This window comes from Anopheles arabiensis, chromosome 2 (assembly GCF_016920715.1).
Source record: "Anopheles arabiensis isolate DONGOLA chromosome 2, AaraD3, whole genome shotgun sequence".
In the NCBI taxonomy this organism is placed as follows: domain Eukaryota; kingdom Metazoa; phylum Arthropoda; class Insecta; order Diptera; family Culicidae; genus Anopheles; species Anopheles arabiensis.
Window position 1 is genome coordinate 29,240,012 of NC_053517.1, and position 13,444 is coordinate 29,253,455.

Genomic DNA, 13,444 nt, shown 5'->3' on the forward strand with positions numbered 1-13,444 from the left:
GTTTGCTTGAGATAGCACGTACCAGCTATTGCTTGGAGAGAAGGAGAGAGAGCGATAGATCGATGGGAACCGACATCAGTATTCCGCGTACAGATTCGTACCTTCCAAAAATACCAACCAAAAAAAAACAACCAAAAGATCATCAATCCCACAAATCAGTCACACACGCGATGCAACAAAAATCCGAACGGATTCCCGCTGCTTCTCGAAAATTAATAGAAAATCTTATTTGCCCCCCAGATCCGCTCCAAATTCCGAACAAACACACACAGAGAGAAAGAGGCTTGGCGAAACGAAGGAGACCGTTTGTTTTTAGACGAATGAACACAAACACACATTCCGTGACCGGAGTATTGAGGTTGCACACAACAGTAAAGTAACGCGTGCTCCCCGTAGTACAAAACACGCGGAAACGTGGAATACGAGGGGGCCACTGCATGAGTAATCAAAACCCGCGGGGCGATTTCAGGCCGGTAACCACAAGCGGTCGGTCGAAATTGGAGCACAGCGCGTTAAATTACCCCGGGCCCCACCCCTCTCTCGCGATTTAATGCTGCTCACGCTCGCATCGCACAGGGCCCGGCATTAAGAAGTGCCCACGAAGCCCACCGGCCCCTAGACAGCCTATTTGTTTTTGCCCAACAGTTTTTTGCCTCATGTGAGGTGTGCATCGTCGTAGGGTTTGGGTGCCATTTGTGCCATTGTTTGGTAGCTTATCGCGTCGCAAAAGTGTCGAGCCTTGACCGACGACTGCATTATTTGTGTTTTTGTTTGGGAAATTATTGCTGTTACTGCAAGTGAATGACCGAACGTGTGCGAATAGCGATTGATTTTCCCGTGGGTAACATACTTGGAATGGTTCGTCCATCTTTTTTCTCTTCATTGAAATGCTATAAATTGGAAGTCTTCACACAATTCGTCTCAAAATAGCTTACCACTTACGTGCGAAAGGCTGATCAAATTCCTTTGCCTCATGCGTTTCGATCCATCAACCGTCAATGGCTCTCTCGCAGGAGGTCTACTGTGACTTTGTTGATCTTTTCTATCTCTTGCTATCACCAGAACGGAAAGTCGTTACAAAAGAATGTAAATCCCCACCGACGGGAACGACGCTAAAGCAATGATTTTTAGAGGAAACAAAGCGAAGCGGCCTAGCCAATGCGTCGCACCATTACATCGAGCGAGACACCATTGTCAACCATTTGATCATAAAACTTTTGACTACGATATTTTGGGAGAAAGCATTTTTTTCGTCCTACATTCGTTGTAGCTATTCCAATTTCTAGTCCTAAGCTCGTTATTGAACTCGATTGAACAGAATCAGCAAATCTAATTTTACATTCTGTCGTCCTACAAAGTATTAGGTCTTAAGCTGCGCTCGATTCGTACGCCGGTTTGGAAGATTGTTATGTCGCACAAGAGGATTTGTTGTTTCCACTTTAGTAGAGCTTTTGAATTCCTAGATCCCCTATAATTGTGTGATTTTTGTGAAGACTTAACAATAATTGAAATCATCAAAATATCCTAAATAATTACGATAAACTATCAACTATTAAGCTCAAATAAAATCAAGAAATTAAAAAAATGCTCCACCCTACCACGCCATGATCGGCCGTCCAGCGCAAGGTTTTCGCATTACGCACGCGGCCCCCTTACAGCATAAACATAGCGCACCATTTATCACATCACAACCACACAGCTCGCATGCTCGATAAGCATTACCGCGCTATCATGCTGGCAATCATGAATGGTTTGTATCGTTTACCTCCTCCCCTGTTACTTTAGTTCATTCGCCTGGTACCAATTAAACTGATAATGCGTACAGCCACAGCCTCCACGCTCTGTGTGCAATTGTGTGTTTATGTTTGTGTGTGTGCAGTATAACGCCAACGTGCCGAAAATTTCCCAGCACGAAAGCCACCACCAACACCGTGTGAGGGAAAGGCACCACCAAAAAAAAGGCCCCCTTTTCCTACTGCCCGGCAAGGGTGAACCGCGCGCGAACGAGCGACGCGGGATCTGGCAAAATCGATGCAATCAACTAATTACAATCACGGGAAAATAAATTCAATCAAAACCCCGCTCGGTCCCGTTGCTGTAGGGGGTGGTTCCTGCCTTCCATAATCATCGTCATCAGCAGCAATCGATCAAAATCAAAAAGCCTGCTCCAATTCAAGGTGCGCGCTAAACTCGTCCGCAGACAACGCCTATCGCAGGGTGACACACACATCGCCGTGCGGTGGAAAATCTGAATCGAAGCCCACCGGAGCGCGACCAAGGGGTCCTAATCGAGCGGGAAAAGCGGAAGAGCGTTCTCGTGGGAATGGTGCCACCCCACCCACGATTGGGTGTTGGGATGGTAACCCATCTGTCAGGCAGCGACTGCTTACGTCACGAGTGTGGCGCATGGAGAGATGCAAAAAAAGTGGGATAAATTATTTAAAATCACATGGGAATGGCTGGGGAAGGGGACACGTCCGTCAACATTACTGGGAAACTGGGATCATCCGTTTTGTGTGTCTATTTTCGTAACGGAAGCAGCGGAAAGTGTCGTGTGCCAAAAATAGGCAGCGCAAATTGGTTGAAATGCCTTGAGAAAAGAAAAAAAGCACACACACCGTGTACAATATCTTATTAAAAAAGGATCCTGGCGAGCATTGAGCTGCTAAAACGAATTCCCGTTATTACTCCTCGTTGTCACGGCGAGGGAAAGTAGCCATTAGCCGTTGTAGTGGGGGGAGTGGCAGGTTCGCCAAAACGAGACGCATATTTTATGGCGTCATCGTACCGTAGCAAAGACCGTTGCCACCCCGTAGACGAGAGGACGGCTTCCTTCCTTTAAGCAGTTAAAGGACTGTACACGCGTGTCCGGTGTTGTTGGGGCTGCGAACTCACGCATACACCTCACACCATCGGGGGGTGTTGGTGGTGGTGGTGTTGGTAGTGGTTGCTGAACCATTGTGCGACCTTCACCCACACAGCCAGCACAACACGCCGTGAGAGATTCGAACGCTCTCACCGAACCACACACAGACGTACATGGGCTAAAAATGATACTAATTGGGTGTGTGTGGGTGTGTAGGAGGTATGGTTGAAGGCAAAATAACCAATAAGACACGATGAATTTGTTGCTCTTCGCACACAAAAAAAACAATAAACGTAACATAGAGTCCTCCGGATCTCCACTCCCGGCGCAAGACGTCAACGAGAACCGCAAAGGGTACGTCGGAAGCAGAAACAGTGAGCAGGATACAGCCACATACACACACATACAAAGTGAGAGAGAGAGAGAGAGAGTGGGAGTGCAAATTGCGTGAACCATACGTCACGCGTGTGCGTGCCATCCCGTATGGTGACGTATCCCTGTGTAGGTGCAGTGTCCTTTACTGCGTGTAGTACGAAAAGGGATACGCGTTTTGCCATTCTACGTCCACACGCACACACACCGTGCGGCGTAGGAAAAAAAAACAAAATCGCTTGCCTTGTATGTAGACGGTGCATGCCGGTGGGAAATAAAAATAGGTAAATTGTTCTGCCGTGGGCTGCAGAGTCGTGTAGCGTCCTAGGATCGATTCTACTCCGGACCAGGGGGATCTTTCGCGGGAAAGCGAATATTTTGAAATACGCTCAACGAGTTATTTTTGACAGCTGGAAATTGAACAGTATTAATGCCATAAAGCGTATCCCTTGCGTTATCCGATATCACCTAAACGCGTGTTACAAAGGTAACAGAAAAATTACATCCACATCGCAAGCAAAAACAGACTGAACAACCAAACATGCACATACACACACACACACCTCATGTTTGACGTCAGCAGCTGTATTGTTGTTTCTCCACGTCGAGGCGGAGCTGCCTCACTGCCAAGTGGGAGAAAAATCAATCAATTTACTTTGCATCGCGTTGCCGCCGCCTGCCTTCGAGGTGAAATCTCACACAACTTCCGCTCTAGTTATGGGGGGAATTGTCGAGCATTTTGCTATCTGACATAATGTTGACATTGTGCTTAGTTTCTCTTTCCCAGTTCGGCCCCACGGAGGGCCCAGCCAATTTTCTTCTCAGCCCTGAGAGCAAAGGGCACGTACAAACAGAGAGAGAGAGAGAGAGAGAGAGAGAGAAAGGGAGAGTTTTACTTCAGATGCTGTCAACAAACTTTCTCCCAAGAAGGGCCAGGATGCTGTGCTTCTGCTGAGTCTCTCCGGTATTCATCTCCATAGAAGTTCCAGGCTGCGAGCGAACTACAAGAGTGTACGCTTTGTTTTCCATAACATTTTTTCCAAAAAAGTGTAAGGCAAATTAGTACCTTTTCCTCCTTATGAAACATATGAAAACGGCAACTAATGTTGAGTTTTTTTTTACATTTTGTCGGAAAATTTGACACAGCTTGAGAGAGTGTTTGTGAGGATGAGAGAGAGAGAGAGCAGAAAGAGGCAATGTTTGCTTAGAGACACGAAACGGAAACGTACCTCGGTGTAGACGGTGCTGTTCGGATTGAACGTATCGTTGACCCGGTGCAGCGTGATGTTGATGTGCGGCACCGAGTGCAGCAGCTGCACCAGGAAGGACGGTGCGGGCTGATGATGCTCCATGATCACGTTCCCGTACTGCATCGCGTCGCTGCGGGAGTTGAAGCTGGGGTTGACGCTGTTCTCGCGCACTTCGCGCGTCGACCGTGCCTCGTCGTCGTGCTCCGCCAAACACCGGGCGAACAAACACCGCTTCGTTTACCCCCCAACAGACTCGCGCGCACACCGACACACACTAACACGTGAGCGTGCGTGTATTTTCGGGGTGTGCAAGTGGTGTTGACTGGCTGGTAGCTGGCTGCTGGTTGCTGCTGCCTCGACCGACCCAACTTATCCGCAAACGACGAACCGCACTTGCTTCCCTTAATGCCGCATTTTGGGCAACGCAAAGCACGAGGTACACGCGTACACACACAAACACAAATAGATCATATACACACGCACACACAAACACACACGATGAGGAAGGATATTCTTCTTCTACTTTTGCACTGCCACACTCTGGGGATGCTGTGAGCTCTATTTTTTTGAGAATGTGGCCCAATTTTTAAAACATTTCCTCCCCCTCCCGCACTATACACACTCACTTATGCACCCACACACACACACACAAGCTATCTCTGTGGATCCTTTTTTGTGCACTGCTTAACAAGGTGGATTGAACTGGAATGCTTGGGAATTATGGTCAGCGAACCCTTGCCGAAAAAACCGCTTGGACACTGTGACGCTGGTCTGCTTCCGACGGCACGCTGCTTTCACTCGTCGCACACCAGAATGTCCTTCATCCGCCGCCGCAAAACGCGAAAATATTTCATCGTGAACAGGTACACACACACACACAGTTACACACGGACACAAACACACACGCGCGCTAGCGCAATATTTCCCGCAAGCTGCACAAGAGAACAGGAAGAGAGCAAACAGGACATGCCACAGAGCAAAGGATGAATAATCAAAACAACCAAACGCGCACACACACACACACGCGCGGAAAGGAGTTGAATGTGTGGCGAACCCCGTGCATTACTTCGATTGTTTCAATACACTCGCAGGGGCGGGCACGCGCGCGCATACCCACACCACCATCAGCACACGCACACGCATACAAATGGCGTGCAAAAACGTCCTCACAAGCTGCACAACCACCAACGCAGCTACTTCAGATGTCAGACTAGGGATGCTGCTGGTGGCGTTTAAGGACTCTATCCGAGCGAGCCATGACTTCTTGACAGCCTCACACAGCTTCACTGTGGTAGTGTGTGGCGTTCCCGTTGCCGTAACGGAATCGATGGGGTGGGGTTTGAACCGGAAAAATTATCTCCGACAAGACTATTTCGCATGGTACGAGTCGGAAAAACCAGCCACCCGTTAACACGCGCACAAACGCACGTGCAGCATTTTGAAGCCATCCAGCATCAAGCAGGATCTGTGCCAGCATCGCACACACACACACACACATATATGCAGTCGGCACGCCTTGCGTAGAAGGATGCTACGTAATCAAAGTAATCCCTGCCGGAAGGATAATCCAATGCTGTGATTCATCCATTTACCTACGGCTGCAGTGCCACTCGGTTAATGGTGGATAATGCTTTCCCAGCCCTCCCACAACCCTCACCAATAGAAAAGCTGAGTTCCAGGGCAAATCAGCCAAAAACTCCGGAAACAATTCTTCGCTTGCCTCAATTAAAAGTCAAGAGAGAGCGAGCTTTGGGAAGAGCAAAAAAGATGGAACACAAGAAGAAGAAAAAACCCTCACACGCCGTGACTTTTCACACCGACCCGATGTGTCACATCCCACCCAGCTCGCCAGGCTTCTTCGTCCTGGCAACGCGGTTCCGGGGCGTGCGTACATGCGTGAACGAGACGAATGCAGCCTCCGGGATGGATGCTCTTGAGCCACCCCTGGTGCTTTGGAAAAATGTTTGCTTCCCGGAATGGGGTTGCATTCAACTTTGCACCACGGGCACTACCACCCCAGTACGTCCGGGCAGGACATCTTGCGGGTGTCGGGTCAAGAAAGGTGCGGCTTTTCCAACAGTTTGCGTCGGTGGTAGTTGTTGTAGGGCGTTTTTGCGTGGTGGATGTGTGTGAGGCTGGTACAGGGACTAAGCAAGAGTGCCCTTCGGTGCTGGCTCACAGTACACTTCACACCCCGTAGGCATGCTTTTGGGACTTGCTTTCAATGTATCCAGCCGCACGATGAGCAGCGTACTGTGTGCTGCACGCTACTCCGGAGAGCGAGATCATTCAATTTCACTTTTCACATCCCATACACTGTCGTGCTTTGCGTCGTTTTTTCACGCCATATGTATGCGAAAATGAACGGAACACTTTTCCATCAATCTATTCGAACGTTCACGGTTGTAAAAAGCACCAGATAAGGCGACTTTACCACACAAGAAACACTACTCACGCAATTAAAACTGGAAAATAGCACGAGCGACACCAAAACACGTCCGAACCAGCTCACGGCTCTGTATTTTTTATTTTTTCCCCGTGTATTTTGGCGTGTTGGTCTGTGTAGAACTGAACCCGGGGGACTATACACACAGCTTTCGTCTAAAATCCGAATTTTGCCGATCATGTTCGAAACTGTTCTAAAACCGATTCGTATCTGCAAGAAAGTTTGACAGTACCATTTATTGTTCAAGATAATTTTAAAATTTGAACTAGCCGTTTTTGGGGCCTGACATGCAATTTTCAAAAGTATTTTCTCAAATTTACCAAAAAAATGCATCAAAAAGAGTGTTCAATGACTGTTAATTGAAGCAGACTTGTAAGTAAAGTTATATACCTGCATTGCATACGCACAACGAAGACCAGAAATTCATTTCGTTGAAAGTTCTAAAACAATTCCCATAAAGAAGTTTAGGTTTAAAAAGTATTTTTATTTTCATTACAAATGAGGTATTGATGCTTGATTAATATCGTGCACGTGCGTGCGTGTCCACCTAGATATACAACGGTGTGCGAACGGAAAGAGAAATCATCGTTCGAGAGTGCTTAAATGTTTGGCCATGCGCCTCCGATCAAATTTTTGCCCCGGTACCGGAAAGTGAACGTTTTGATCGTGAACGGTTTGCCGTTGACCGCCACCGGGCACTCCTTGTCCGGTCGCAGCTGGAAGCATACGGTGTAGAGCGCAATCTCCAGCTCGGGCGACGTGCCGACAAACAGCGAATTGGACGGCTTCTGCAGATTATCGAACGACAGTCGCACCTTTGCAATTTCTCCTTTCTACGGGGGAAAGAAAAGATCGGGTTCAGTATGTGTGGCAAAGATGAAAAGTGCTCCCCCCTCCAGCAATGACTTACCGTGCCCAGTTCCATCTTCTTGTTCCAGCCCTTGTAATCGATGCGGCCCGCCTTCTCCATGTCGTACACGTACAGCCAGTTGTGCAGACCGATCATCGTGCCGTTGCTGACCTCGTTCAGGAACACGTGCTCGAAGCCGGAGCTGCCGATCTTGCCGTTGCCGCGCGAGTACAGCGTAAACCAGATCGTCTTCAGCAGCTCGTGGTGCGTCTTGGGATCAGCCGTCACGACGCCCTTCTTCTGCAGGAACAGCATCGCCTGGCGCATCACGTTCGTGGCGAGCAGTGCATCGACAAAGTCGTTCTCCTCCTTCTTCTCCAGCGGCGTCACGAACTCGTTCGTCATCGTGTCCAGCTCGTAGTTGTTGAACAGTGCGTGCATCTTCTCGATCGTCGGGATGGCGTAGATCTTGGCTTCGTCCACCGTTAGGAATCTGTAAGAACAGGTTAGAATGTTGCTTATCATTCCTTTGGAGACATATCGGTAACAAGAATAGAGAGAACGTACGGATTCGGCGCCTCATCGGTGTTGACAAAGGACGACGTCTGCTTCTGGTAGTTGATCGTAACGAACTTGCTCGGGCTGTTGTTATCCTTCGTGAACAGCAGCTCCGATAGTGCCATCAGCTCCTCGTCCGTAGCAGGCCCATCACCGACGGCGGCGGTTGCGGCCGGCGTACTGCTCACCTTCTGTGCGCCGGGCGTTCCGGGCGTGGTAGGCACGAAGCTTACTCCCGGCTTGCCACCCGGCTGTACGGTCGGGGGAGTGCGTGTCCACGCGTTGGCAACGGTGGACGTCGGAACCGGAGCAGGCGTGGGGCTGCCACTGCGTGCCGGTGGAAGTGCTGGGAAAGCATCCTTCGATTTCGGTGTAGTCGATGTCGTGGCAACCGTGCTAGACGCAGCAGGCACCGCCTTTACAGTGGTTGACGTTACGCCAGCAGCAGCAGCAGCAGCAACTGGCGTCTTTGCCGTAGTGCCGACCGAACTGGGAATGGCGGACGTCTTGGCTGTGGTCGTAACAGTGCCCGGCTTTAGTGTCGTTCCCGCACGGGCCGTGGTCGACGGAGCGACGGTGGTGGTGGACGTTTTATCCTTCTTGCCGAACAGCCCACCGAAGAAGCCCTGCTTCTTTGTGGTCGGTGTCGCGACGGTCGTGGTAGTGGTGGTCGTAGTCGTTGTGGTGGTTGTCTTTTCCTCCTTCTTTGAGCCTCCGCCAAACAGTTTGCCAAAGAATCCCTTCTTCGTCGTGGTGGACGGGATCGGCGTCGTGCTGGTGGTGACTCCCACCGTTGAGGAAGGTGGCGTCACGTTTGGGTCAACCGGTGCGTACGACAGGAGCGCCACGTTCGGGTCCTCCTCCTGCTTCTTTTTGCTACTGCCGAACCATTGTGCGTCTGGGGGAAGGGTAAGCAAAAGCAGCAGGGACGTTAAAATGGTTAATTAATTGAGTAACGCTCGTCTCTGTCCACCCGTTACTTTCACTCGGCTCGGTAGAAAGTAACAGACTTATGCAACGATACGCTATTTACACGACGATGTGTGAGTGTCAGGGCCACAGAGAGATAAAAGCATCTTAAATGGAACCAAGCCACAATTAAGTCCATTCCCAAAACACACACACACACACATTCTAATTGCATTTGCTGGAAGGAATATCCATTCGATTCTAAAATGCTTAATCGTTTCTGTTAACGTTTATAGCCCGAGCAGAAATACCCAGATCTGATTGCTTGCCCTTTGGCTGCGGCACTTAATGCGTCTCAAGCACAAACCAAGGTTCTCGCGAAAGCACGTGGCACGTTTGAGAAACGATTGCACCGTTTACAGTTCAAAACGGTAGTACCATTCGAATCAAACTTTCATCTTTGTGTGTTTCAAGGGGGAAAAAATAATAAAACAAAAACCAAAACATAGCAATTCCGGGTAGAAATGCATTCCGCTTGATGAGGTGGAAGTAAACAACGCGCCACGAGACGGACTCGACGGAACCCGGTCCACCGTGACACGCGAAGTGGCTCGAAGTGTTAATTGATACGAAAGAGCAAAACGCTCGAAATAGGGTCAGTGGTGGCCGCCCCGGGTGGTTCAGGAAGGTCAGGCGATTGTGTGATTTGGTGCTGCCCTCCGATTCGGAAAGACGGAACCGACGAAGCACGGTCTTTGCTCAACCGTGCCATAATTATCAGAACATATACCGATGTTTTGGAGATGGTACCTGTTTCGCCTGACAAGGGTGCTCGATTTTGATATGTTTCAAATTGACCTTCACCTTACCAAGCAACGATCACCCCGGAGTGATCGCCGGAGCCGTTGTTCCGAGTGAGACGTGCATCATATCAAGTTTGCATCATTTGCAAGTTTAACCGGGTTCAATTGAATCAATCAGTTCGGAATGAAACACAGCGCAACCTTCAGGCTTCGGAGGTCGCTTTGCTAATTTATGCACCGGATCGGATGACATCACACACAGAGCAGCGCGATCGTTTAAGGTCCGATCACTATCGATTCTCGTGATCTGCGCTGTCTTGTTTTCCTCTGTTTTGCTCTGACAAACAAACAAAATCTAGCACCCAGCTTTATCATACATTACCTATCGTTAATGCTAGGCATAGCAATACGATCGTCCCGATCTGCAGTGTCCTCATGATGTTTGCGGCTTCTTTTCCGTACTGTGCCTTCTATCTTCCAGCTAAGCTGTAAACAAATGCAACACAAACACACACGCACAACATTAAACATCCATTAGACGTCGATCGGTTTGTACACACACACGGGGAGCAAAAAAAAAAAACAACAACACCACACCTGAGATGTATTGGTATTTGCCAACCTGAAGAAAACTGAACCGTACGATCCAACGAACACCAAACAAATGGCAAATAGGCGAAACGAAGATCGGAACGATCTCCCACCCAGCTCAACCAGCGCTGGCACTTCTCTCGCTCTCTCTATCTCTCTCACTCTCTCTCTCTCTCTCCTACTCACCGCCAGCTGATCGGAAGGCACGCGCGTCTCTATTTGGTGCCAGGGCTCGGGCTCTTCTCGAAATCTCGGCAGGCTCCCGGGGCCAGTCCACCGTACTTTCTTCGTTCCCTCTTTCTCGCCCGAGGAACTTCCACTGTGTGCGATGACCTCTGCCGTCGAAGGGATCGACGATTATCTCACCTCTGGGGCGCTGAAAGGCCTTGAAAGTCTTCCCGCAATCGCTCCAGCCGATGCGGGCTTTCTTTCGTTCTCTCTTAGCTACTCGCGAGCGAACTTCTTCAAGGTGCTAGCCCGGCTGAGCTTGCTTAATGAGACACAAAAAAGGCATACTCAGGTACAGCGGGCCAGGACAGCTTTTGTAGCATCTCTTTTGGCATCGTCTCGCGTTCAGGGGTAAACTCGCTCGATACATTCGCGTGGATGCAAACAGAAACGTGTTTTTATTGCTTAGAAAACAGAACACAGATGTTAAGGTATGCTGAAACAGAAGTGTGACATTATCAAACAAGCGTATAGCTCTATTGCTAGTCATGATGTGGACGTGTTTTATGATCGTAATTTCTGTAGGACACCTCTTTCTATATTCTTTTTTTTACATTATTTCACCGATCAAGTTGATCGAGTATATAGAGTTAGTGTATATGGTAGCTCCAAGCAGGCTTACAAATCGAGTTTATTCATCCATGTTGCTATGGCAATATATTCACATGAGTTAATTAACACCTGAGGAATATTCTACGCAATGGACTTTTTTGCGCAAGAGCATACTGATCGATGCATTTGATAGATATGCAAAATAATTATATGTGTATTTTTTTTTATAAATAATAGCTCTATAATCTCAGTGTTTACATATGAATTATCGCTTCCGAATGTATGTTTTCCTTCACATTGCTTCGGTGTAGCTGGTGTAAGGCAAATTCTATTAAGTTATTACAGTTTAATCACAATTTTTAATTGAAATGCACTCTTTTCCGCTTTGGTATGCTGGACACCTCTTCCAAACAGTGGATCAGTCAGTCGTCTAAAACGAAAGCGCAATGAATCTTCGGGCAGAATTTCTCACGACAGTGTTTTTGCTCCAAGCAGTGGCATCACTTGCAAACTCAACTTCATCTTTGATCCCGTTCGTGAGTGATGCTTTCGAACGATCGATACGCACCCTATATCTGGTCGATCTTGCACGGTGGAGCGTGTTCGGCCAGCTACAAAAGCTACCCTTTCCAAAGGTACTATTTGATGGCAATAGTAGCATTGGCCAGTTGGATCAATCTCGACTGGTGCTTATGTACGCGAACCTCACGGATGTGGTAAGTTACGAATGTTACATTTAGGAGGCATTGGAATTGAATGTGGAAAGTGTCTGTTCCATCTTCCAGAGTGCTCTCCAAGATTCATTTTTAACCACGTTTCACGATCTACAAAAGACCTTGCCTTGGAATGCTCGCGTAGTTGCACTAGTGGAAGATCAATATCTCGAAGACGGGGGGATGTTTGCACTGCTTAGGATGTTATTCAAACACTGCGGTATCTCATACTGGTCCGTCACTTCGGTTCAGGGAGGATCCTATCTACTGTATAGTTTGGATTATGGCAACACATCGATCACGGTTAAAGCGCAGATAAACTTCGAACAAACGTACACCTACCGGCGAATGTTCATCAACCATCAGCTGCTGATACACGTTCAAGCATTAATATCCTTCCTGTACACATTCGATAACCGACGGGCCGCGTTGGATGGGATCGATGTTGTGCTGTTTTCGCATCTTTTCTACTACTTACGGTGGGATTGGCAGGAGGTGAAGGTTACCGGTGCTTCTGCTAAGGAAATGTTATACGTCAGCATAGACAGACTGCTATCCGGAACGGTAGATCTAATGATAACGCGCAGAATAGCGGATGCGCCCTTTCTGCCCACGATTGCCGTGCCAGAGCTGATCCGATTTTGTTTGGTCGTGCCGAGGAAATCCAGTATGGAGTTTTTCAAAAACTTATTTCAACCCTTCAGCACTGACCTTTGGACGTTGATTGGTTGTGTTTCCTTCCTGCTGTACGGTGTGAAGCTGCTCGGGGAAGGTGATACAAAGGTCGGGACGCTACTTCGGACGCTTACCCACGCAAGTCCGTTGCATCGCTTCGTACAGATCGCGCTTAGCTTCGGCGAGTTTATACTGATCGAGTGCTATCTTGCCCGGGTCACATCGCTGCTTCTGGTGCATCGCTTCCAGCCCGAACCGGAAACACTCGCACAGTTCTTTGCCACCGACATACCGATGCATATGTTGAGCTCGCATCTGGCTTTCGTACACCAGCTGGCACCGGATGTGACGGCCGCCATACTGGCGCGAGCAGTCCTTGTGGACGGACTCGATCGAACGTCGCACACTCACGCCTACTTGGATTCGGTCAATCGGGCCACGTACACGATTGCCGTGCTGCAGAGCACGGACCCGATGAGCGGACGGAAAGCGTCTTACATTCTGCCCGAAACGGTGACCAGGTTCCCCGCCGCCTATATGGTTGCACGGACGGCAGCACCACTGCGCGACTGTCTCGCGCTACATCTCGACTGGATGAGAGCGTTCGGGTTTAGGAGACTGATGGATCGGC

The 13,444-nt window shown here is 48.9% G+C and overlaps 2 protein-coding genes across 4 annotated transcripts in view; both read right to left on the reverse strand.

The window, feature by feature from the left end:
• The window catches only part of LOC120897787 (filaggrin-like), a 45,590-nt gene extending 38,545 nt beyond the window's left edge, over positions 1-7,045 (reverse strand). Inside the window, exons 1-2 of the mRNA XM_040302879.1 lie at positions 6,944-7,045; positions 4,468-5,420 (exon numbers count right to left, since the gene is read on the reverse strand). Coding sequence (XP_040158813.1) covers positions 4,468-4,611 — 144 coding nt within the window. The 5' untranslated portion in view covers positions 4,612-5,420; positions 6,944-7,045. The remainder of the gene's footprint in view (positions 1-4,467; positions 5,421-6,943) is intronic.
• A 352-nt stretch (positions 7,046-7,397) lies between these two features.
• On the reverse strand, positions 7,398-10,773 carry LOC120895727 (poly(U)-specific endoribonuclease homolog). Of its 3 annotated transcripts, none has more exons than XM_040299298.1 (5): positions 10,652-10,773; positions 10,437-10,540; positions 8,352-9,240; positions 7,845-8,277; positions 7,398-7,767 (listed from the first exon to the last, which is right to left on the reverse strand). In XM_040299298.1, exons 2-5 carry the CDS (start codon positions 10,489-10,491, stop codon positions 7,534-7,536), a joined length of 1,611 nt encoding a protein of 536 aa, XP_040155232.1. In that variant the 5' UTR covers positions 10,492-10,540; positions 10,652-10,773; the 3' UTR covers positions 7,398-7,533. The 3 variants fall into 3 exon arrangements, with proteins under 3 accessions (XP_040155232.1, XP_040155233.1, XP_040155234.1); XM_040299299.1 differs by having other exon boundaries at positions 10,677-10,772; XM_040299300.1 differs by having other exon boundaries at positions 10,437-10,535; positions 10,652-10,740.
• Between the last annotated feature and the right edge of the window lie 2,671 nt (positions 10,774-13,444).